The sequence below is a fragment of the Sinohyriopsis cumingii genome, unplaced genomic scaffold (genome assembly GCF_028554795.1).
Source record: "Sinohyriopsis cumingii isolate HCF-2022 unplaced genomic scaffold, ASM2855479v2 utg000349l, whole genome shotgun sequence".
NCBI lineage: Eukaryota > Metazoa > Mollusca > Bivalvia > Unionida > Unionidae > Sinohyriopsis > Sinohyriopsis cumingii.
In genome coordinates this window covers 908451-936418 of record NW_028315889.1, presented here as the reverse complement: position 1 = coordinate 936418, position 27968 = coordinate 908451, and the positions used below count along the sequence as shown (strand labels likewise).

Here is a 27968-nt window from a genome sequence, read left to right as displayed (position 1 = left end):
TGGAGTTTTCACTCGAAGACTATGATATCTAGTTGGTCCCCAAAGATACGGTGCTGATGGGACATTTTAAAAATATTGTTATCACTACTCCTCCTGTATGAAAAGTTATATCAACATGGGTGTTTTCACCATAAGCCTTCTCATGATATCCATTTGGTCTCAACTACAAATGGTGCCAGCTGATCTCAAATTATATAGAGAGCCAATCTGACATTCAATATGGTTGCCATAATGACCATCTTGAAATTAAATTGTTTTATGAGGTTTTTACAAAAAGACAAAGTTGGTCTTAAATGAAGATGGTGCCAATCAAATGTCCAAAATAACAACTACAGCAACTATCTTGATAATACTGTTTACGCTACTCTAAAATGGAAACTCATAGCTTGAAAATATTATCTCTACTCTGAAGAAATGGATGGCTAAATCAATATGGGGTTTTCACCAAGACTTTTCATGATACCTAGTGAGTGATACATCCAGTATGGGCTGACAATAATGACCGTCTTAAAATCCCCGTCACTAGTCCACTCAAATGGATGAATATTATGACGTGTTCTATTTTTATTACCAAAACACTTCTAATGATGTCTACTTTGTCGTAAATAAAAATGACGCCAAGCTGAGATCCAATATGTGCACTATACCAGTCAGTTTGAAAATTTTGCTCTTGCTGAAGATTATCGGAGATGGTTTCATCCTAAGAATGTTAAAAACAATGGTCTTTTCTTAAATTCCTGGAAATTCTTGTAACCCAATAGACCATTCTCTTGGAGGGACTCGTTTTTATTAACCATTAAACTCTGTCTTAACTACTCATCAGATGCAATTTCTTTCTATTCTCTTTTTGTTCCAAGGTTGTAATAAAGTGAAACTGTCCACACAAATACTTGCATATTTTCTTTTATTGCCAATAAACATGTTAATCTTAGGTGGGCTTGTGAACTGATTCCTGTGCAAAACCAATAATTAGACTTACCATTCTCATAGCTTGCCAGATGATAAAGGAAAGAGAACAGAGCTGTGGCATACTGCTGAGGGAATGGCTCTAGTTCTGCATCTATAAAAGAAAATTTACAGAAAAATATTCCAGATATTTCTCTGTGAAATGTGACTGAGAGTCCCATTAAAACTAATTCATCATGGGTAATGTAATGTTCTGTACAAATCTTTCAACTTGCAACCAATTACATTATTAACATACACAATGTAAATGAATTTAGCCTTTGGAAAAACTAAAACCTCAAATACTATTAGAACATTTATTAGGTTCTAGACAGTTGTGAACTAGTCGACAGTATAAGGCTGGACCAATGGATAGATACAAATTATAAAAATTCTTGTAAACAGCATAAGGTCTGGTTGGTAATCTAAATATGGAATTGCAATTAAAAATGGGGTGGGGTTTGGTTGATGACAGATGGAAAAGACACACACAAAAATATTGTTATGGTTAAACTGTGAGTAGGTGCCAGTGGATTGAATGGAACTAATCAATGGGCTAGGTTAAACAGATCTTAATATCTGTCCACAAGGTTATTAATGAATGATTTTTAATCTCGACAATACAAATCTGTTATATAAAACACTGTCCTAGCTATGAATTATGCCACAAGAATATATATTACAATGGTTGTCAAAAACTGTTAACAGAAATCTTGATGTAAACCAAAGTAATTATCTCCCCTATGGATCTTTGTTTCTTGCTATGTTCCATGTCAGGTAATACAAGAAAATGACTTGTGTGCTACCAACCTATCATATGCTGGATGCAGGTTCTGACTAGGACAGGTAGAAAGCCATGGTATGAGGCAGCCCCTGTGGCATCAATGATGTTATTCAACCTGCAATGTATCATACATAAAGTTTAGCATAATTCCAAGAGTACTATGAAAGGTACGTTAAACAGCTGCCCTACATAATAGTCCTCTACAGAAGCACTAGTTGCAACCGTTGACGTGGGAAATTCTTGACCAACAGGTCTCAATGACTTCGGTTGAAGGTCCTGAACTTAACTTTCTGTGCACAAACTATCATTTTCTTCAGTGGTTCTCAACCATTTTTGGCCACTACCCTAAAAAAAAAATTTTTCTAAGCCTCTCAACCCCATTTTCACATCGTGACAAGTTCTGCCACCCTAAAATAAAAATCCTGGCAACCCTCCAGAATATATTTGCTGCCTCGATTCTGGTCACAACTTGGGGTTGGGAACCAATGATTTTCTTACTAGACTTACCTGACTGTGCTCTACGACCTATAGAACAAAAAATATATGTTTCTCTATTACCTTAAGAACAAGCCATCCATAAAGTCTGGTCAAAGAACTCACTTTTGTACAAAGTAATTTTGCAAGGCCCATTTTTCTTTTGAGTCACAATGACTGTACCTTTGACTTCCAAATCAACAGGTGCCTACCTTACTCCAAGTACTAGGTGTGCACAAACTGTAGTCCAGGTCTGTGATACAGAACTGTTATTGGGCAGAATCCATTTCTGTTCCTTTTCAGTGTACTGATCTCAACTTTAAATATTTGCACCCAGTGACAGACATCATCCTTGGTAGAAGGTATCAACAAAGATTCACCTAAGTCTGCGATGTTGAACTAATCTCAAATATTTGTCAGCTTCTAAAATCAACACACTGACATCTGATTCATTATGCCGATAAAATAGCTAACTTTAGTCCATTAAAGAGGTAAGTAATGTAAATTACCCTTACTGCCCAGTGTTTCATCACTGTGATAATTAGTGGGTATTATTACCGATGATAATTAACATGATGATAAAAACTAACTGATCCAAAGCACAGTATCGTTCTTTTCAAGTCAGCATGACATCCTTTTGGAAATGTAATGAAGATAATCCAGGATAATTACTCGTTCACTTGTGAATTTGCAGTGGGACTGTCACAAGATGAATACTTTTATCATGAATACTTTATTGTGCGACTATTACCAGGGTGCAACAAAGTGCCAAAATTTCAAAATGGATAGATTAATTGGCAGTGTTCTTAGCAAATTGGGTAGATTAATTGGCAGTGTTCTTAGCAAATTGACAGCAAATTGGGTTGCAATGTAAACTTAATTACATCTCTATATGTGACTATTATCATGGTTAAGTAACATGATAAATTACAAAATGGACAATTAATTGCAAGTTCTGGGCCAGTAAAGTTACAAGGTAAATTAATGCAACCATTTTTAATTTGGTGCAATATCCATCATGTGACAATCATTAATGAAGTCGCAGATGATTGATCACTCAATACTGACACAAAAACCAAATATCTGCCTATGAAGCCCATTAATTTGGAACAGCAACACAAAGTACAGTTACGTGATTCCATATGGCTTTTTAAGTTGTTGAACATAGGGCTGGCTCCCAAATATATGACCACCGAAAGACCCTTCAACAGAATTTTAACATGAGAGCCATGAGAAATACTCCCATACTTTGCCAAGTATACCGTACTGTAATAAATCTGGAATCTTCCATTCAGAAATGGGTGATGGAAGGGCAGCATAGGCTGCTTTCATTATCCTAATACCAATGTGACTACACTGACAATAGTACCGAAGGCTCAGGTTTCTTTAAGATCTGTAAATATGTTGTTCATTTTAACATTTTACAAGGTTTCAGTGTAAAAAGGGAATCTGAAAAGATCATAAAAGCATCACACTGCTAAAATGGAAAATGTCTACAACATAAAAATTTGTTTTGGAGCATGACCAATATGAAGTATTTAATTTGAATGAGTATGAACTAATTAATATTAATGAGGTTAAATATTAATGAGGTTATATATTTTGCTGGAGTCAGAGCAAACTGCTCTATTTTTATACACTCAGATTGAGTGTGGGGTCATTGTTATGTTTGGCAGGGATCTGCGCAATTATAATCATGGAGGAAATACTGTGATTCATTCTAGAGGATTAATATAATCTCAGTCACTGAATACTCTGAGTACTGGAATAGGCTGACATTTTTAGCCATAAGGATCCAACAATCAAGAGTCATATTTTTAAAAACATTTCAGAGAATTATTATAATAAATACCCTTCCACATTTACACACAAATAATAATATCTAAAAAGTTGAAACAAAAATTCTAATTATGCAGATAAATTGTGGTTATAATCACGGCAAGGTCATAATTTTAAACTGTACATGTTCTACTATTCAATATACACAAACTGCTGTGATCAGTACAGTTTTAAACTGTGAGCTTGCTACATGATTCAATGGTTTTTAGTTAAAATCCATTTCAAATGTATTTTATACCAGAGGACAAAAAAGGTAACAAGTTCATCATGCCATTTTAACTTTATCAGGGTTCATACAGAATTCTAAATGATAAATTCAAAGACTTTTCCCAAACTTTCAAAGACCACAAACACAGATTTCAAAAACCTATTTTCACTAACAAATTATTGTATACAAGTTATGTTCTATGTGAAAATAATGAATGCAAAGTACTACAATAATGTTTAATGATGAAATTCAAACTATAATTAATCAAAAGAAAGAAACCAGGAAAACTCTACTACATCTGAATCTAACAACCCTGGCCAATTTTATTTGTGATAATGAAAAGAAATTAAAATGTTTGGGTTTATTTCAATTTTCAAAGACTTTTAAAGACCTGAGGATAGTCTGCTAGATTTTCCCAAACTTTCAAGGCCTTGAAAATACTACTTCATTTTTCCAAAACTGTCATAAGACCTTCAAATACTGTAAGAACCCTGTTTATTGTGACCAAAGTCAAGCTGACTTGACTCTTAACACTTATTAGCTTTTGTAATTTGTATAATTATCACTGCTAATAATAGCCAGTAAAAATAAAGTCACAAAACTTGAATTCTAATAAACTCAGAGCAGAAAAGATAATTGGAGTACCACTATCAATTTAATCTACAACATAAAATGTGTTTACAAGGAAAGTTGCTTTTCACATGATTGACTGCTTCTAGTTAATATCCCCATATCCCTTTCAAATATTTTTCATAACCTATGACAGAAAAGCCAACTACCAAACAGCTGCTGTAAATAATCTATTTTAACAGGTCCAAGTCCACATGCAATAAACCTGCATCAAGGTAATAAATGAGGGATGATATATACCATCTCAATAACAATAACAGGCATGCAAAAACAAAACATAAATGAACTGCAATGTCTCAGCTACATTACCAGGGAAAATTACATGTAGGTAATCCCAACAATGCCAATCACTGCATATTTATATTGCATTGATAAACGATCAGCCAAAATCATTCAGACACAAGGCTGAAGATACGCAATGCATTTACAAAATAAATAATCATTTTACACATTTCAGGCCATGTTCCTTCATTAGCAACTGTTTGATATCTATACCAATGTCAAACTGATCTGCTGAATGGAAAATGAGCTTGTTACATGATTCAATGGTTTTCAGTTAAAATCCATTTCAAATGTATTTTATACAATGTGACAAAAAAAGGCAACAAGTTCATCATTCCATTTTTACTTTATCAGGGTTCATACAGAATTCTAAATATTAAATTCAAAGACTTTTCCCAAACTTTCAAAGACCACAAACACAGATTTCAAAAAACCTATTTTCAAAACAAATATTTGTATATAAGTTATGTTGTATGAGAAAACAATGAATGCAAAGTACTACAATATTGCTTAATGATGACATTCGAACTATAATTAATCAAAAGAAAGAAACCAGGAAAACTCTACTATGTCTGACTCTAACAACCTTGGACAATTTTTATTTGTGATTATGGAACAAATTTAAAATGTTTGGGTTTATTTCAATTTTCAAAGACTTTTATAGACCTCAGGGTAATCTGCTTGATTTTCCCAAACTTTCACCAAACTTTCAAGGCCTTGAAAATGCTACCTATTTTTCCTAAAACTGTCATAAGACCTTCAAATACTGTAAGAACCCTGTTTATGGTGACCAAAGTCAAGCTGACTTGACTCTAACAGGGCTCAAAATTAGCGGTAGTCCACTAGCCCGAGGCTAGAAGATTTCCTGCCAGACTAGTAACTTTCATAATGTTAATAGTCCGATGGGCTAGTAAGTTTCGGTTATCAATAGTCAGCGTTTGTTTACGCCATTCCCTAATAAAGACTTGACTTGGCAGATGTTCTGTAGAATCAAAGCAGTGGCCATTGTAAAGACAGTCATGAAATATTAGCATGAGAAGATGAAGTCAATTTCTGCCTCGGAAAGGTGCGTTTCTATAACAAGAATCCATCTGATTTTGTGCATTTTGCTTAACAGCGCAAATTATGGTCCTGTCATTAACAATGGAAGTTTGGTAATTGATCCTAATTAATCTGATAACGAATTAAATGAAAAAAATGACGTCGTATCACACTTTATTCACTCAACCACAATAACAAACTACAAAGCGGTATACCACACAAAAGAACACGGCAAAAACTATTCAAAGAAATTAGTTTCCACGTTTTTCTTTTTAAGTTTTTTTTTTGTTTTGCTCGCTACCCAAACGTTCCAACAGTCACAAAGAGGAAACTACATATTTTACATTTCCATCGAAATAATTATAAGAATTAAATCAGTTTATTACGATTACGTTATTGACACATCCTTTCCATACAACTATTTTTTCTATGATGATAAGAATAGTTTTTATATTTTTCCCTTACAAGAATGAATAAATAATTGAATGCACGTGGATATATCCAAGCAGAATGCCGTACTTTTGTTGGGAATTAAAATCTCTGAGCATGGGCATCTAAGATTTGAAAATTTTCTGCCTTATTATTAATTTCAACAATACAATGAGGTTCGATTAATTAGGAACAATTACCAAACTTTACTTATGATACCATAATTGGAGCTGTTAAATACAATGCGCCGAGTGTCAGATGGCTTTGTATGATGGGAACACACCTTTTCCAAGCTGAAACTAACACTATCTTCTGATGCTAATATTTTATAACAGTGTTAACAATAGCCACTGCTTTGATCATGCAGAACATCCGCTGAAGTTAAGTCTTTGTTAGGGAGAGGCCATTTAATTGTGCAAGAGGGCAAAAACATGGTGACATTCCTTTTCTTGCTTTAAATAATTCGCGTCAGCTATACTATAATATCGTATTTCAAAACAAGGCACAATTCCCTCCTTATAAGACAGGCAAAATGTTGCGTTTGATAGAAGGTGTTCAGCCACCGGAAAAAAAGCAAAAGTTGAATGAGAATGATGAGGAATAATGCTTATGATAGGGAAAAGCGTAATGGAAAGTTTCAATAGAAATGGACAAAAGACAGAATAGCTGAGTTATGACGAGGAAAGGAAAGTTATGTGGTGTAACTGGTGTATGCAGTTCGCAAAAACAAACACACAGAAAACATCCAGTGTTGTTGTGGGTTGTTCGAACTTTAAAATCAAATCGGTAAATGTACATGAAAGCTGTGTGACATTGTTTTGTGAACAGGACTAGTAAAGATTTGGCAGGACTAGTAAATTTCTCAATATACTAGTCCTTCTGGCTACAAAGAAATTTGTGTTAAATTCGAGCCCTGCTCTAACACTTATTAGCTTTTGTAATTTGCATAATTATCACTGCTAATAATAGCCAGTAAAAATAAAGTCACAAAACCTGAATTCTAATAAACTCAGAGCAGAAAAGATAATTGGAGTACCACTATCAATTTAATCTACAACATAAAATGTGTTTACAAGGAAAGTTGCTTTTCACATGATTGACTGCTTCTAGTTAATATCCCCATATCCCTTTCAAATATTTTTCATAACCTATGACAGAAAAGCCAACTACCAAACAGCTGCTGTAAATAATCCTTTGTAAAAGGTCAAAGTCCACACGCAATAAACTTGCATCAAGGTAATAAATGAGGGATGATATATAACATCTCAATAACAATAACAGGCATGTAAAAACAAAACATAAATGAACTGCAATGTCTCAGCTACATTACCAGGGAAAATTACATGTAGGTAACAATCCCAACGATGCCAATCACTGCATATTTATATTGCATTGATAAACGATCAGCCAAAATCATTCAGACACAAGGCTGAAGATACGCAATGCATTTACACAATAAAGAATTATTTTACACATTTCAGGCCATGTTCCTTCAATAACAAGTAATTGATATCTATACCAATGTCAAACTGATCTGTTGAATGGAAAATGAGCTTGTTACATGATTAAATGGTTTTTAGTTAAAATCCATTTCAAATGTATTTTATACCAGAGGACAAAAAAAGGTAACAAGTTCATTATGCCATTTTTACTTTATCAGGGTTCATACACAATTCTAAATCATAAATTCAAAGACTTTTCCCAAACTTTCAAAGACCACAAACAGATTTCAAAAACCTATTTTCACTAACAAATATTTGTATACAAGTTATGTTCTATGAGAAAATAACGAATGCAAAGTACTACAATGTTGTTTAATGATGAAATTCAAACTATAATTAATCAAAAGAAAGAAACCAGGAAAACTCTATGTCTGACTCTAACAACCTTGGAAAATTTTATTTGTGATTATGGAAAAAAATTAAAATGTTTGAGTTTATTTCAATTTTCAAAGACTTTTAAAGACCTCAGGATAGTCTGCTCGATTTTCCCAAACTTTCAAGGAATTGAAAATGCTACCTATTTTTCCAAAAACTGTCATAAGACCTTCAAATACTGTAAGAACCCTGTTTATTGTGACCAAAGTCAAGCTGACTTGACTCTAACACTTTGTAGCTTTGTAATTTGTATAATTATCACTGCTAATAATAGCCAGTAAAAATAAAGTCACAAAACCTGAATTCTAATAAACTCAGAGCAGAAAGGATAACTGGAGTACCACTATCAATTTAATCTACAACGTAAAATGTGTTTACAAGGAAAGTTGCTTTTCACATGATTGACTGCTTCTAGTTAATATCCCCATATCCCTTTCAAATATTTTTCATAACCTATGACAGAAAAGCCAACTACCAAACAGCTGCTGTACATAATCCTTTTTAACAGGTCCAAGTCCACGCGCAATAAACTTGCATCAAGGTAATAAATGAGGGATGATATATAACATCTCAATAACAATAACAGGCATGTAAAAACAAAACATAAATGAACTGCAATGTCTCAGCTACATTACCAGGGAAAATTACATGTAGGTAACAATCCCAACGATGCCAATCACTGCATATTTATATTGCATTGATAAACGATCAGCCAAAATCATTCAGACACAAGGCTGAAGATACGCAATGCATTTACACAATAATCATTTTACACATTTCAGGCCATGTTCCTTCAATAACAATTGATATCTATACCAATGTCAAACTGATCTGTTGAATGGAAAATGAGCTTGTTACATGATTCAATGGTTTTTCGTTAAAATCCATTTCAAATTTATTTCAGACCACAAAAAAAGGCAACATGTTCATCATGCCATTTTTACTTTATCAGGGTTCATACAGATTCTAAATGATAAATTCAAAGACTTTTCCCAAACTTTCAAAGACCACAAACATAGATTTCAAAAACCTATTTGCACTAACATTTTGTATACAAGTCATGTTCTATGAGAAAACAATGAATGCAAAGTACTACAATATTGTTTAATGATGCCATTCGAACTATAATTAATCAAAAGAAAGAAACCAGGAAAACTCTACTATGTCTGACTCTAGCAACCTTGGACAATTTTTATTTGTGATTATGGAACAAATTTAAAATGTTTGGGTTTATTTCAATTTTCAAAGACTTTAAAAGACCTCAGGGTAATCTGTTTGATTTTCCCAAACTTTCAAGGCCTTGAAAATGCTACCTATTTTTCCAAAAATTGTCAAAGACCTTCAAATACTGTAAGAACCCTGTTTATGGTGACCAAAGTCAAGCTGACTTTACTTTAACACTTTGTAGCTTTTGTAATTTTTATAATTATCACTGGAATAATAGCCAGTAAAAATAAAGTCACAAAACCTGAATTCTAATAAACTCAGAGCAGAAAGGATAATTGGATTAAGAGCTTACCTCTTTTTATGGACTAAAATTAGGCACTTTATTGGCATGATGTAACAAATGTCAGTTTACAAATAAAAGTCCACATAACATGACTTTGCATCTAGGCAATAAGAGAAAGGTAATTCAAAAGGGTTACACTATCTGATCTCAACAATAAATGCCAGGCGTGTAAAAACAAAATACAAATGAACTGCAATGTTCCAGCTACAATACCAGGGAATATCACATATAGGTAACAATCCCAACGATGCCAATTACTGCATGTTAATACTGCATTGTTAAACGATCAGCCAAAATCATTCAAATGCAGGGCTGAAGATACACAATGCATTGACACTAAAAAGCGAAGTTTTGTACTTTTCCACAAAACAAATGTTCATTGGTAACCAAATGACTTTCAAGCTAATTTGCAGCATTAAACAATTTGTGTACAAGGGAACAGAACTTGTTACATGACTGACCGGTTGTGGTCTAATTCTCTTTCAAATACATTTCATAACCTATCACAGAAACTCCAACAAGCATATGATGCCATTTTTACTTTGAGCCAAACAACACTTCTAAGGTTTTATCTTTTTAATTTTTATCATTATCAATGGTAATAAAAGCAGTAATTATCAAAGTCACAACACCTGATAACTAAGAATCACATGGCAAAAAAGATAATTGGATAAAGAACTTGTCTCTTTGTATAAATTAATTGCCATGATGGAACAGATGTCACATTCCATTTACAAATCAAAAAATATTAGTGAGATTTCTCTCCTTAAATTGCTACAAGCAGTATACATGTTTGCCAACTATATCCTTATCTGTTTATGGTAAATCAAAATACCAGTTAGCTGTTGTAATCAATCTATTTTAGCAGGACCAGTCTATTTAGCATGAACATGCATCTAAAGCTGTCAACAGGTAGCCAAGTTATAAAATGTGCCATAGGGTACCCATTTACTATGTACAAGTTTTCTGCTAGTGCATGATAAGGCACCACTCATGTTGTTTCCAAGTTGACAATCCATTTGACTGAGCCTTAAATATTTATCAATGCCTAACAGAGGTCCGTCTGACTCTTCCAGTAAAATATTTACCGTAATCCCATTATTTTTCCATGTGACAACCTTTTAATTGTGCCACAAGTGTGGTTCAGTGGCAAGTAACAGAGGGTGGTTATCTGATCTTGTTGCAAAACTGACGTGCTCAGTTGCAACCTTTAACAGATTTCACAAACTTGTAGGACCAAGTGCAACTTGCATAGTTCAATCAGTTTCTAAATAAGTATATGAATATAACAGTAAAGCCAAGGAAAGAGTCAGATGATACTTACAACTAGACCATAATGACAGGATTTCAGAACTTATCAGAAAATGAGGATGAATTCTTGGACTCTGTAGCAGATGCATATATGCCAACATGCAAATTATGTTTTAAGTTCACCTATATATGATGCATACTTTTTATGATTCATTAAAAAATAAACAAAATAAAGTAACAAAAAGTTGTTTTTCTCATTTTTATTATCACCTCTTTAATTAAACTCATTTAAATTTGAGAATATTCTTAAAAAAGATGACTGCTGCACAACAATAGCGTAAGCATACTTTCCTTAATTGCTGTTTATAGCAATTGTATATAACCCATTTCCAAGAAAACTGACGAGTTTCTTTAAATATCAATTTTGCGTCACATTCATTATATTGATAAACTTGTTAGTTAGAAGACCAGTATATACTTTTAAAGAAAATGGCACCAGATAGAGAAATGCTCTACTGTGCAAGTTTGGGATGTTATATGACGGAAAATGTCTGAGCAGATGGATCGTTTCGAACGTCACAAAAAATATCAGGAAAAAGGACAAATCAAAATACGTAGACTAGTTAACGTGAGTGTTGAATATAAATAACTTGTGAGTATATTTTGTGCTTGTATTCTGGTTCTATCCAACTGGATGTTTCCATTTGTGACAAATTTTTTGACTATCTGCAGAACCAGGTTAATAGCAAAAATAAATGTATCATTTTTATACATGCTGTAATTCATGAAATATATAGAGACAACATTAGGTCGTGATAAATATTAGATACTCTAAATTTTAAAAAGCACACTTAAGTTTGTAAACAATATGATTTCCCTTTGATCAGATACCAAGGCAATAGATCATAAGGACTGACGAGTAATTGGCATAAGTTTTCTAAAATTTTGACAGCTGTAATTCCATAAAGACAATGACAGATTGATATTTTAAAATTGGTGACATTATCTGCCCTCCATAGCAAATCCCAAGCATGTAAAAATAATGCTACAAACTACAATGTCCCAGCTACAATACCAGGGAAAATTACATGCAGGTAACAATCCCAACGATGCCAATCACTGTGTCTTTATATTGCATTGTTAAACGATCAACCAAAATCATTTAGATACAAGGCTGAAGATACACAATGCATTTACATTGTAAGGAGAGGGCCCAGAGTGGTATAAAGCGCTCTCTGTTACGGATCACTGCCATCTCGTCTGTCTGTGCTGGTTCGAGTCTCGGATTCAGCCAATGTGGGTATGTGAGAAAGCTTGCCAGTAGCTTCTCGTGGGTCAGTCGTTCTTTCCGGGTTTTTTTCACCACCATTAATACTGGCCACCACGTATAGCCTATTGTGTCCTGAAAAATGGCGTTAAACCCCACAACAACAACATTGTAAGGAAATATTTTATACATTTCACACAATGTTCCTTCATTAGGAACCTTTATTGTTAACGATAACAATGCCAAACAAATTCGTGGCATGAAACTATCTGTGTTCACATGGGAAGTGAGCTTGTTATGTAGCTGAATGGTTTTTAGTTCAATTCCATTTCAAATATGTTTCATAAAATAAAATATAACAGAAAGGTAACAAGTTTATCATGCTATTTTTACTTTATATAAGGTGACCAAAGTCAAGCTGACTTGACCCTAACACTTTTCAGCTGTTAGCTTTTGTAATCTGTATTATCACTGGTAATAATAGCCAGTAAAAATAAAGTGACAAAACCTGAATCTTAAAAACTCTGAACAAAAGGGATAATTGGATTAAGAGCATAGCGATTTGTATGGCTAATAACTGCGTACTTTACTGGCATAATGTAACAAATGTCAGTTTACAAATAAAAAAATAGTTGCAAGATTTCTCTCTGTAAACCTATACAATATACATGTTTGTGAAGTTTTAAAACTATATCCATTTTATGGTCAATCAAAATCCCAGAACATTATTGTAAACAATCCATTTTAGCTGGGCCAAGTCTAGGCAATAAGAGATCGGTATATTCAACAGGGTGACACTATCTGATATCTACCATAAATGCCAGATATGTAAAAACAAAAACACTAATAAACTGAAATTTTCTAGCATGATGTACCTAAAAAAATGTCAATGTACAAATCAAAAAATATTTGGGAGATCTCTCAGTAAACCCATACAAGTAATATACGTTTTTGTGGAGCTTTCCAACTTGATCCACATCTGTTTACAGTAAATCAAAATCCCAGAACAATAGTTGTAAACAATCTGCTTTAGCAGAACCAAGAATATGTACCATGAACTTGCGACAAAGCCACAAGAGATGGATATATTCAAAAGGGTGACACTATCTGACAACAAATGCCAGGCATTTAAAAACAAAATGCTATCAACTGCAATGTTTCAGCTACAATACCAGGGAATATCACATATTGATGAGAATCCCAACGATGCCAATCACTGCATGTTAATATTGCATTGTTAAACGATCAGCCAAAATCATTCAGATGCAGGGCTGAAGATACACAATGCATTTACATAAGAAAGAAGTTTTGCACTTTTCACAACATGTTCATCAATAACTATACCACTGTCAAACTAATTAGCAGCAACAAATGATCTGTGTTTAGAAGGGAACTGAGCTTGTTATGGTCTAATTCTCTTCCAAATACATATCATAACCTATACCAGAAACTCCAACAAGTCTATCATGCCATTTTTACTTCGATGTGAAACAAATTCAGGCTGATTTGGGCCAAACACTTTTCAGCTGTTTGCTGTTATAATTTTTATTATTATCATATGGCAGAAAGGATAACTGGATTAAGAACTTGCCTCTTTGTATATATTAAAACCATGTACTTATTTTGCATGATTTAATAGACGTCAATGTCAATTTACAAATCAAGAAATATTAGTGATATTTAACTCCTTAAATCCCTAAAAACAATATACTTCTTTGCTAACTTTATCCTTATCTGTTTACGGTAGATCAAAGTACAATCCATTTTTAGTAGGTCCAAATCCACTTACATAAAGGCAATGACAGTGATATTTTAAAAAGGGTGACATGATCTGCCCTCTACAACAAATGGCAGGCATGTAAAAACCAGTTACTAATGAAATGTGATGTCCCAGCTACATTACCAGGGAAAATTACAAATAGGTAACAATCCCAACGATGCCAATCACTGCACATTTATATTGCATTGATAAACGATCAGCCAAAATCATTTAGATACAAGACTGAAGATACTCAATGCATATCTATTAGGGTGAGACATTCTGCAGTTTTCAAAACATATTCCTTCAGTGGCAACTATACCATATTCAAATTAATTTGCACATGAAATCCCGTATTTAGAAAGTAAGTGTGCTCATTACACAATTGACTGGCAATAGTCATTATCCCTTTGACAGAAAAGACAGCAAGTGTATCATACTATTTTTAATTTGAGGCAACCCGAAGTTAAGCTGACTAAATAATCTTGCACTTCTCAGCTGTTAGGTTTGTAATTATTATCAGTGGTAATAATAGCCAGTAATAATCAAGTGACAAAACCTGACAGCTAAGAAAAAGACAGAAGAAAGGATAACTGGATTAAGAGTCTGCCTTATTTTTGCAACTTTAAACCCCTGTAAGTAATATACATTCTGCCAACTTCATTGTTATGTTTTCAGTAAATCAAAACACAATCCATTTTTAGCAGGACAAGGCATCAAGGCAACAAGATTGATATATGGAAAAGGATGATACAATATGCCCTCTCTATAACAAATGCCAGGAATGAAAAAACAAAAACAAAACACTAATGAACTGTGATGTCCCAGCTACAATACCAGGGAAAATTACATATAGGTAACAATCCCAACGATGCCAATCACTGCATATTTATATTGCATTCTTAAACGATCAACCAAAATCATTTAGATACAAGGCTGAAGATACATAATGCATTTACACTTTAATGATTTCCATTTTTGTCAACCCCATCTTTTCTTTTGCTATAAAGCATAAAACTTAAACACTGCTCTTATGTAATGGTGTGGACAGACATACAGATGTAGACACATGCAAATGGATGGAAAAATAATTGTTATAGTGAGCTTTCCCTATGGCAGGCTCAACAAAATGGCAAATTAACCAAATTCATATCTTGTCATTGTGTGTGTGTTGATGTGTCCGAAATTAGGTCGACTAAGAGATATAGGAAATGACAAATAGGCATATAAACAGATGAAGACATACAGTAACAGCTAGAACTTACTTTGGATTTCTCTCCAAGTGAATTATTGAAGTCAATGTTCTAAGGGAAGCTGCTTTTATTTCCTGTGTAAAGAAAGATAAACGTTCAAGTTCTTATACATATATATAAAACATGAACCAAAAAAGATAAACCTTACTCTTACCACCTGTCCCCGTAGACAAGCTGTCAATATATATTTATCTTTAGAAACGGACACAAACCCATTACCCCACGACTCCAACCATAGGCAGGACACAAGACAGGAATGCTACTGACACAATGTAGGAATGCTATGGAAATGTACATGATAGAGCATTACAATTTTCAAATGGGGTGCTAAAAGCTCTAGTCTTACCCTAATTGGCCCAATGGCTCCATTACATGATAGAATCCAAAAGCAGAAGTTGTACAAGTTGATATACAAAATGTGATCATGATATATCCCAAATGTGCACTGAAATGAATATGGCTCAAATGAAATAATAATAGCAACAGTAAATAGCAGAGTAGAACGAAAATCACGATGAAAGATGGGAAAACAAAATAAGGATTTGGAGATAAAAACAGGAAAAGTATTTTCAATCATATATTCGCAAAATAATTACAAAGGAATTGACACATAGCCGTTTTATGCTATTTACATAACAACATGTTAGTCGTAATGTGAAAATCTATCATTTTTCCATTTTCATTTCTTATGCGAACATTTAGTGTTAATTCAGTTAATACAAAATATCAGCATAAAAGATGAAAATGGCTATTATGGAAACTTTTCCCAGTTGTCTACAAAACAGCATCAGCTCAATTACCAGTAAAAACATACAAGATTCCCCACAATGCAAACAATTTTACAACGATGAATGAACAAACCAAGTTGATACAATGATGTAGATGCTCAATGCCTAATAATTCAATGCAGATACAAGGTTGTAGTTGCTCAATACCTAATAATCAAGTCAATAAAGATACATGGCTGTAGATACTCGATACCTAATAATCAAGTCAATAAAGATACATGGCTGTAGATACTCAATACCTAATAATCAAGTCAATAAAGATACATGGCTGTAGATACTCAATACCTAATAAGTCCATACAGATACAAGGTTGTAGATTGTAGATATCCAATGCCTAATAATCAAGTCTACACAGATACAAAACTCAATGCCTAATAATATGGATACAAGATTGTACTCAATACCTAATAATCAAGTCCGTACAGATAAAGGCTGAAGATACTCAATGCCTAAAATCAAGTACAATACCAACATTTACCTTTAAAAGTATAAAAAGCAGAGAACAGGATTCTGACTTAGCAAGTGCAAATCTGGCATAAAACTACAATTGTAATAGACCAAGATCTGTCTGGACAGTGGGGTCTTCAAGCTAATACAACAGAGTTCATAAGATCAGAAGAGCTGAAATTCAATGACTTTTCAAATGACCAGTTTTCAATGGCTACTCATGGCACCAAGTGTTCTGCTTCAGTTACTAATTTAAATACAAGAAACAAATACAAAAACAATACAGAAATAAATAAATGTAATATGAAAGGCAAACGATATTTAAAAAGAAAGTCATTGCTCTTTAGCTTCTATACATTGCTCTTCAGCTGCAACTCCAGTGCTTTCACTTTAAAGATGCTGACAGGATTTTACTAATAGGGACCCACGTTTTACCAAAAGGGGGAGGGGGAAAACAAAAAGGAGGGAGAAGGAAATGACCGTATTTCACTATATACCTATTTCAGCTTTAAAAAATATTGCTTCTGCTTGTATACACTTTAATCTATTGATTTTTCTAAGCTTAATCTGTTCTTCACCAGTTTATGAATATTGTTCTGTGCTTAGATGCTCCTACTGATAGGGCATATACACAGCTTGCTTATCCAGCTGGAAAAAGTTAGGAAACTGCTCCTTGTGTTTATTTATTACATTTTTTCACTGCTCATAGGTAATTTCTTTTAGATACTTTGGCTCCAAAGTAAGTTTCACTAACATAAACTCTGCGTATGTTTCACTTTCTTTAATCAGTGCTTAACTTTCTACTGTGCCAGATTTCCTATCTGTCCAATAATGATCTATTAGGATTTTGAGTCCATTATTGCCATAGTCGCCTTGCTCAGTGGTATTTTGATTAAATCAATATATTTACTTCTTAATTTTGATTTTAGATTTATTAAATTTATCTGAACCCTTATAAGGCTATGTGTAACTGTGCTCAAAGTATTTAGAATAATGTTCATTTAAGACGAACTGTCCATTTTTTTATTTATAGATTTAGCCTCATTATTACATATTTATGTTCAAGATATTATGCCAAAAGCTGATTAAAAACTGAAATCAAAATTAACATGTAGTCACAATTTTCTGGACTTTGGGAATTTGCAAACATGTCAAAAATATAAACATTTTATAAAATGTAAAAATTTTAATCACTTTTTATTTTTTTCAACAAAATCTCTAAAATTCAATGAGTTTCAATGACCTAAGGTGAAATAATATCGTTCAAGGCCTTGAATTGAGGTGTTCATTTCTCAATGACCTTCAATGACCGTACGAACCCTGTATCTGAACAGACCAGGACCTGTCAGTGTATTATTAAGCAAGGTCAAAACTGTTGACAACGCATTTAAAATGTACATTAATTATGATCCAGCCAAACATCAACAGAAGCAACATGTATCAACTCAACAACATGCGTAAATAAAGAGGTTACTCACCACCAAATGTGCTTCCTTGAGCTCAATTAGATCCACTAGTTCTTCTATAAATCCAGGATATAACAGGGCATTCATATTTTCTTGCATTGCATTTGAATATACTGAAATAAAAATAAATGTAATTTTACAGGAGTGAATTTGCATTACAGAAGTATACTGAATTCATGTTAGTCACAAGAACAGAATCAATAAAAAGCATAATCTAGGCCCTTCCCCAAGAATGGAAAACCAATTTAATAACTGTGCTATAAATGGAGCTGCATATTCTTACTTCAAATATCAAGTGCTGCACCTAGGATCCCAAGGGCAGAAAACGGTGTCCTCCCCATCGAAACTAGTATACAATACTTGATGCTTTAGTAATGCTAAAAGACAAGGGGATAATCATACTTGCTATGATAGTCTTGCCACCTTATCTTCTGATGTCTGGAATGTACTTTCTTCTTTTCCTTGGGCACTTGCATTTAAAAAGGTTTAAACAACATGCTCTGTAACATCAGCATAATGCCTTTCACAGGTGTCCAAGATAGTGTAAGCTTAATCATCCCACTATTAGTGTTTAGATTACAACTTATACAATTATTGACACACACAGAAAATGTATCCACAATTTAATAATTAATTTAGTAGTGTAGCTGGGATGAAATTTTCTTTTGAGCAAGGACATTTTTTTTTTTAAATATTAGGATGGTCAATTTTTTCAATTAATATAAATGGCTATAATATGCTGTTTTCTAGCCATAAATCAGAGCAAGGTATTTTTCCAGCTACCAACAGACTGACCCTTTTTTAAAAAAAGTGGAAGGCACCTTCACCTGAACATTAAATTGTGTGTTTCTAATATAGTTCAGTATACAGTGGTATGTATTGCAAAATGTTCTGAAATACTGCAGTGTACTCTCTCTCTCTCTCTCTCTCTCTCTCTCTCTCTCTCTCTCTCTCTATATATATAGTGTGGCTGAAAATGAATTGTTACCTAATATTGCAATTGCCTGAAGGCGAGCCTGAACACACTGCAGCCTAGACTCATACTTGGAGAATAATTTTGCTAGTCGAATATGAGTGTACAGCAAAGTCTGAAAAGAAAGCAATGTTTTTATATTTAGTTAAAGATCCCATCACCTGAAAATGCATTTAGATACAAAATTAGTTTAATAAATTATTCATCCCAAACAGTGTCTCTCTCTCTCTACACACACACACACTGTATATAAACAAAATGAATAACAAACAGGCAATCCTTAAACAATTATGCCCTCATGCCCTCTAAAGATTTTCCCACATTTCAGGGATACAGCAAAATTTCCTTTTTCTTATAAAGGTTAATACAAATCTCTTATGTCCAAGTAATATACATCAAGACAGCAGCTAACAAAGATTCAAAAATTTGCTACAAAACGACCATTTTATGGAGTGAACTAGTGCATAAATCTTTTGGACAAAAGTAATGTACAAATCTTATCGAGAGAAACAAAACAGAGTTAGAATTTGTCAGCAAAACTATTCTAATCTTAAGTCAACCATATCTTCTGATCTAGGGTATATATCATAATGAAGCCTTTACAAGACAGAACTTTTCATGTGAAGATCCACAACAGAGACTTTCATTATTATGAACCAATATGCTTATTAGCTATCTTCAAGGTGTGAAGGAGACATGGACTGAAATGGTACCTGTTTTTCCTCAGGTATTTTGAACTGAACCAGGAGGTCTTCCATGATTTCTGTTGGCAGTTTATAGATCTGGTCCAGATTGTCAATATGAATACAAGTGATCGCATTGGAGATTCCCTGGAAAATAGTCCTGAATATTACATCGCTTCTACAGCACTGGAGTTTTTTTTTCAAGGAGTTTTCAAAGACTTTTAAAAAATTTCAAAAGGTATTTTTCTGATGGAAATTAAACTTCTTACACACTTTACTACATAAATAGGTACAAAAGTAGAAAAAAAATGATAACTGCATAGACTATAGCAAAGAACTGCTAATATATCTGACAACTGGTGGTGTAGGTTTTTGATCCACCCAATTTTACTTGTATACTGGAAAATATGTAAATAAGAAGTCTGAATTAAATAGTGATAAATTTTATTCAGTTTAAAACTTAAAAATTGGCACAAGTTTTTCAAAAAATCCAAGAAGTTGTGAAAATAAAGAAAACTTTTCAAAAGAACCTCACAGATTCAAGGATTATTCAAGTCTGCATGCAACATGTATTCAGTAAAAGGTAAAATATATCTTGTATAAATAACATACAAAAAGAAAAGCTTTAATGGCAGGGATGGAGTCTGGTCAATGTTGACAAGTGTGGCTATTTTTTGAGAAACCAAATGAACAAGCAACAAATTGTAATCTAACAAAACATGTCGCATAGACAGACTAGTCCTAAGTTATCAGAGCAATTTTACAATACATTCTATAACAGTGGGTTACATTTCAAAACCAAGTGTATTATTCATTTAGGTTTAAAAATATGGATTCTTGACAAAAACAGTTTATTCAGAGTGGTAAAGACAAGGTTATTCATTTTATCTTGTCACAGCATTACACAAATATTTATTCAAAAGTTTTCGGACTTGGACGACGAATCAAGCTTTTACAGTATTGTTCTTGGTAATGTTATAGTCATACCCACTTGAAATTATATTTCTTACCTTCTTTGTGCTTTTCTCATCAGCATTTTCAATGTAGAACTCAAAATGTAGTGTCGTGGCACTGCCTGGGAATTTCTGAAAGCAAATAAAGGTCAGCTTTCCTTGGGTTACCACTTCATTATTCCTTCCACGGTCATAACACCATGTGCATATGATAATGTATCAATGTTTTCTGGTTTACTCTGCCTACGGGAATGTCCTAATCTTTGATTCATTCCATGAATCTCAGTCACTTTGGTGTTCAGTTTTCTTTATCGAAACTAGATATGTTTACTCATTTATGTTCTCTAGTCTCGTGCAAATCATGCCTAGTTCTAGCCTTGCACATGGGACGAAAGAAATTACAAAGTTGCTATCGGAACAGTACACGTATGACAATGAATTTAAAATTAAGTAACATGTATGTTATCAAAATGGAATAGGACACAACTACTTTCTCTGTTGCTCCAATGAGTCCACAAATGATCAAAGCATTATCAAGATTAATGCAAGACTCAATTTAACTTCCATATCCAGCTAAGCTGAGTTGGTCCTGGTAAGTAAATTTCCTACACGCAGAACACAAGTTACAAAATGTAATTATAAATACACTCTAAAGAAAGTAATGCCCATCACATTACCTATAGGCAGAATGCAGCTATAAGCAAATTCAGTTATCTAGAATTTTACAAGCACCATGTGTTAGCTTTCATGTAACTTCTGAATGTATTTCCAGTAGTTAGTCATAGACACTGTCCTTACCCCAGTAAAAGGAATCTGTCAAGTCTAGTCAGACCCGAGAACCCTAAAAAAGGCTTTCTAGGTAAGACAATCAATATTTTTAAGTTAAACCAATTTACAGTAAGGTAAAACACTACATATTGTCCTGCTATTGTCAAACTGGAAAATATGCATTTAAACAATTCAAAATTGGTTTGAGGCTGATGCAGCAAAGGCAACCATTAGGTTCAACAAAAATGTTTGTGAAGTACAATTAGATCTTAATTATCTCCAGTAGTTTCAGAAACTTTTTCCAAACCCATGGAGTTCTAGCTTATTCTCCCAACTTGACATAATCTATGGGTTTATTTCACATAGCAATGGCTATCATCTCTTCCATCCTGAGATGTACATATACACATTATGTCTAATAACCATAAATGAAACCATTCCTGCTTCCCCACATGAAATCTGCATATTTCTTTCCATATGTATGTGCAGATTGTTTAAGAGCCTAATATTCCTTTTACAACAGCAGCTTGTTTTCATACATTGAATGCCATTTTTTTTAGGAAAAGGTATATAATAGCTGGGTGATGCAAACACTAGTCATGAAAAATTAAAGCATCCGAGATTAGCCTGTAAAGTTATACTGGTTTCCTGACAATCTCCAGTGAATCTAATGCAAAATCCGGATCCTGATCAAACTCAAACAAGCCTGTGTCTGGATTTAATGGCAACAATCATCCTTTCATAATTGTTTTGCTATTATTCCACATGTCCAAATTTACAGGATCCTTTCAGTATGACAGTCAAACTGTATGGGTTGGCAGGTCTGCATATGTTATAATTAGCTTGCTGTTTGCTGCTGCCATCAACAATTATGAGATCGTTTTCCAAGCCTAGTTTCAGACATTTTGAATAAGATCAGAATAAAAAGTTATGTTATTCTGCTGAACAATTTATTATTATTTAAAAAGGCAGGTTTTGTCTATGTTCACAAAGCAAAACGACCTCATTTACATGGTTAAATGTGACAGCCTTTGCAGACAAATTGAGTTGTTGCGCAGAAGCAAAATTGGCAACTAATGGATGCAAAGTAGAAAGATAAAGGCATGCACAGTGAACTGAATATTCAGTCAAGACCTTTGTGGGAAAAGTGGACTGAACATTGAAGTGTTCCAATTTCAGCACCCAATATTTACTGCTTCTGCTTTATGGAGATATTGATAAAGAGACTATTACTTAACTGAAGGTACTGAGTTACTGTATATAGATATATCAAACATGGGTGTACAGCCAAAAAAAAGTTTCATAAGCATCTACCAGGTACCTGTTAAACTTAATGATCAGTAGTTACCTGGGTAACTGATCGAAGGGAAATTGTATTAAATGAGTACAAACCTGAACTGCTTCATTGTAGATCAATGCTGACACAAACAGTATGCAAAAGGATATTTTTCTGTGGTCAAAGGGTACAAGTTGGCGGTGTTTTTTCCAAATCAGACCCTTCCAAATGATTGACTTGTCATGAGAGTTGCAATTTCGAAAAATAAATAAGTCCAACTGATGGACGGATAATTAGATGGGAAAATTAACTGTGTAAAATATAATTGTATTTTGAGTGGAATATGTCACAAATAAATTAACAACTTACAATCTGTTCCAATTATATCCACCAAAATCCACAATGCTTAACATTTAAAATATATTTATATGATTAATCCATGAATTCAATTACAGGTCAATTACAACATAAATACTGTCCAACTATCTTTCCTTGGCCTCACTGTCAAAGAAAGTTCTTATGTAGGAAACAAGATTGGTCTCTGTAACACTTTGATCATACAGTTTGTGAAATCTATTAAACTGAATGTGTCAATTGTGTGGCAAGATCAAACAACAATCCCGTTACTTGCCACCGAATAAGTATCACTTGCAGCTCAATCAAAGGGTTGTCATGTGAGAACAAGCCAAGAGATTAAGACCAAACATGTACTGAAGAGGCAGACCTTCGCATTGAACAAGTACATGGATATTTGTGGATCAATCAAAAGGACAGTCAACTTGATAATAAACTGAGTACATGTACTTCCCTGACAAGCCATGGACTTATGGGGACACATGCACTGGTAGAAAACCTGTATACGGTCAACATGTACCAGATGGCTCATTTTATTTCCAGGGTGATTATCAATGGTCCACCACCTGATTGCCCATTCACATCTCTACATGGATGATAGTAAGAAATGGAGACTGTTCTATACTGACAAATATGAAGTTTCTATTAACAATGTACATAGGAAAATGATAGGCATAACTAGTTTTCTCCAGAATCAAATCTGAATGATTGATGGATAGATAAACAAACAAAAAAAAATATTCTGAAACTTAACAATTGTGAAAAGAGAAAAGCAAATCCACACCACTAACCAAATTTCATACAGATAACAAATGGTCTTCTAGCTTGGATGCATATCAAAACTGATCAAAAGTAGTTGGCAAAAGGCACATCTGGACCAATAGTTTAACATGTTTACCAAGTTTTAAAGAGATGACATTAATGGTTTTAGAGTTATCCCTGAGAAGCTATGTAAATAATAGAGGGAACAAAACATCAATATTGAAACCTTTCCTTTCTACAGTTTCCCCTAGGGGTGCAAGACTGAAAGTAAAAAATTCCCTTTGGTGTCAGAAATATGCACAAGACTGTGGATCAAATTACAAATCTGATGGGCTCTGATGCACAAATGAGGGAAACACTGTTTCTACCATTCCTGAAATTATAGCATATGGGGAAGCTGGGGTAGTATGAATGTCACCTTTTCAAAAACTCCACAACCCATAAAAAAAAAAGCGGGAGATTTAGAAATATGTATTGTCTATCTTTCATACTTCAGTTTTTGAAGCATAAATTAAAACTGCTCAAAAAACAAAATGTGACTTCTGGTCTAGATGATTTTTTTGATATTAACAATTCCTTGTTTCAGAATTTGAAAAAGTTTATAGCCAGATGTATTTCCATTCATCCATCTGTTCATTATCCACTTTTAATTTCAGGAACAAAACTCGGACAAAAATGTTAAAGATCTTTCTGAACTTAAGCTACTGGTGTACACGTGCCTTATTCTGTTCATAATTCTTCAGTTTTACTGTGTTGAAACATGACTTACTGATGGAAGATCACTTACTGACACTGGCTTATCAGTGCAGCAATCAGCCAATCCAAAGCCATTGTCCTTGCCTCCCCAGCTCTCTGCTAAGTGTGTAAGTCTGCTGATCAGACGCTGTTTCTTATCGGATGACAGTCGTGTCAGGAAATTGGACCTTTTACTGAAAAATGATGATGAACCGATACATATGTGACAATGTTTGTTGGAGATAAAATTACTTTCGTCAGTTTTTACATGCTTTCTTTTATTTTAATACTTTCTGTTGATGTCCGTTATTTTCCTGGCTAAGAAGCAACAAGATAAATATTGTAATAATATCAATCAACTTTTTTATTCATTATTTACTTCTTTGTGGGAATCAATATTATAAAGACAGAAATTTAATTAGCCACTGAATGTGTGTGCCTTGTATCTCTATCTAGGAACACTAATGCCATGATACAATTTGTGTCTTAGGCTGCTGAAATGTACAAAATGCAACATGGCTCGGCATTATAAAATGACGGATTCATGGTGATCACTGAGATGAGATTAAATATAATAAAATTTAAAACTACATGGTAATTTTTAAGAAACGAGCATAGATTTTAGGGATCTTATTAAATTAAAAACCACACCTTACCTGAAAACATAGAGAAGGTTGAGCACTTCCATCACGACCGTCATGTCACAGGAAGACATCAAAGATGTCAGGTGCTCCATGGAGTTGTAAAGGTGGCGAGAGAAGCTGTGTTCAATTAGCAGGGATGTAAAACGTAACACCTGCAGCAGCAACTGTTTGAGCTGCAAATTGTAAATTCAAATGGAGCTGTTAGTGAGCAGAAGCTTACAAGACACATGCTTTTAGTTTTATCTGTTTCAAACAAGAGTCTCTACATGGCAATGACACTCAAAAATGTGCAAGAATCCAAGACAAGAACATTTCTGTTTTAACTGCTAAAAATGAAACTGATAGTTTTTAGACACTCCAACAGACATAGTTTGTTAACAAAACTATTTTCTTTTACAGCCATCCCTTTCTGAGGATTATTGCTAACAAGATTGTTCAAGATGTCCACTTTGCCCAGGGAATATCTGTTTTATTTACGATCAATTAGACATTTTAAAAAATTCAGGCTGACGTGACCATCCATTCAGGAGGAGCTATAACATGATTTTTAAAATGGCTGCCACTGGTAGCCATATTGGATATCCCAATGAGCAATTAGTCCTCAGCAATTAAATGTGATTAGTAGGAAATAAGGAATGGCCAGGAAATATACTCTATTACTGAACAGGTCAGAAAAAGATTTGGTGTAATTTGCACGTTAATTTCTGTTTACTGCAAACTTTGAGTGTGAAACGCACTTGAGACTGCTTAGTGTTTTAGGGATTATTTACTAAGATCACACGCTTTTCTAGTCTGAACTTAATCAAGAAACATAGGATACTGATACAAGGATGCCAGTCATCGACTGTAAAGGGGCAGAGTCACTTATATCAATGAAAAATGTACTTTATAAGTCTTATCAAGCATAAAGAATATGGCTAATCTAGCTCTAAAAAACAGATTTATATCAGCTGCATCTGTGGCAGCTTCCAGGTTACTTGTTGCCCCTATTTCAACTGCAGACTGTGAGAGGGGGTCAGTCACCAGAATATGCCATGAAAACAAACTTACGAAATTCTATAGTATGATTTAGATTTTACTGTAACTTTAACAATTTTTCAGTCATATCGCTAACGATGTCTGCAGTGTGGCAGTTTATAGTGATGCCTAGCACTGGGGCATCATGCCGCAGACATGCAGCATGTTGTCCCACCCACTCACATTATCATGACACCAGGCTGACCAGTCCTAACACTAACCTCTTAATGCTGAGCACATAGTGAGGCAGCTGTTAGTAACATTTTTAGAAGTCTTTGGTATGAGAATTTCTACTGATGGACCCAATGCTGAGAATTTGTATTTCAAGACGGCATTTAAGAATGAGGTGGATATTGATGAAGTGCCAGTGACACTGTTCATAAAGACTAAGCAGTATTATGCATTATCAGTTTTAAAGAAGCATCATTATTCCTTCTTGCCTTTCACTTTCTATACAGTGAACTTCACGTGTATGTAATGGTATTCTTATATTTATAAATAATTAATCTTCTGCATTGAAAAGTAATGAAAATGTATAAAAACTTTTATTGCCATGTTTATATAACATAAACATAGGGCTAATATAATATTATGCATCTATTTAAGTCTCTGCATCATGGCATAAAATGGCTCCTATGGCCGATAAAGTGGTTACAAAATTGTTTATTTGGCAAATTTAATTGCACAAAGAAAAATATTTCCATGGCCTCCCTGCAAACATCACTGAATCATGCTTTCTAATCCAGCTGGTACTTGGGTGAAACTGTAAGCATTCTGATATGTTTGATGTCTAATACTGTAACCTATGAATTAACTCTTTTAACCACATTCAGAAATCTGGAAATCATTTTTTCTGTGGCAGGCTAAAAACTGGATTGGTCAGAAAAAAAAGAAACAAACCCACCCATCCTCAGCCTTTTCTAAAATAGTGGAATCTTTTATTTGAGTGACACCCTAGCCTGAGCTCGATTATTAGGAATGCAAAATTATTGGAATGAATACAAACTTTAAAAGGAACAAATTCCATAAAAGCATACTGCACCCTCTAATAAACCCGCTTTTACAATTAATATCCATGAGAATAAGTATGATGAAACCATTCCTCCAATTCCAGTATCCATAACCACCTTCAATATTATAGCAAAACATTAACAAAACAATAGTTTTTCACATCAGTACAAAATTGCTTTTATGTTGCTTACATTCTAGGTTTTACAATTACAAACCATGTATCAGTCTAAACTGGTACAGATACTCTTTCCCTCCAGTGTCCACATAGAAAACTCCTATTCAAAAATGTATATATATATAATTAAAAATGCAGAATTTTCATAATAAATTTGTCATAATTCTGCAAAATCAAGAATGGTTGACATCTCTACAGCTTGTCTGTGACAATGAAAATGCATTCCCTCTGAACCAGTTAAACAATTATGGATTTAACAAATATCTCGACACAAATCATTTTATAAAAACAGTATTACACTTCTGAACAACTGCTAGAACAAAACATTTACTGAAATAAAAAATCCATGCAATTACCGCGCTACTCA

The 27968-nt window shown here is 33.7% G+C and overlaps 1 protein-coding gene across 13 annotated transcripts in view; it reads right to left on the bottom strand.

Moving 5' to 3' along the window:
* LOC149774308 (E3 ubiquitin-protein ligase HUWE1-like) overlaps window positions 1-27968 on the bottom strand; it is a 292364-nt gene that overhangs the window by 244035 nt on the left and 20361 nt on the right. For 11 of the 13 annotated variants that reach the window (XM_089945481.1, XM_089945487.1, XM_089945485.1 and 8 more), the window contains exons 5-13: window positions 25411-25571; window positions 24789-24948; window positions 20917-20991; window positions 19937-20053; window positions 19239-19338; window positions 18263-18363; window positions 15562-15623; window positions 1756-1844; window positions 980-1060 (exon numbers count right to left, since the gene is read on the bottom strand). In XM_089945481.1, coding sequence (XP_089801607.1) covers window positions 980-1060; window positions 1756-1844; window positions 15562-15623; window positions 18263-18363; window positions 19239-19338; window positions 19937-20053; window positions 20917-20991; window positions 24789-24948; window positions 25411-25571 — 946 coding nt within the window. The remainder of the gene's footprint in view (window positions 1-979; window positions 1061-1755; window positions 1845-15561; window positions 15624-18262; window positions 18364-19238; window positions 19339-19936; window positions 20054-20916; window positions 20992-24788; window positions 24949-25410; window positions 25572-27968) is intronic. The other 2 variants (XM_089945486.1, XM_089945494.1) reach the window with 1 other exon arrangement.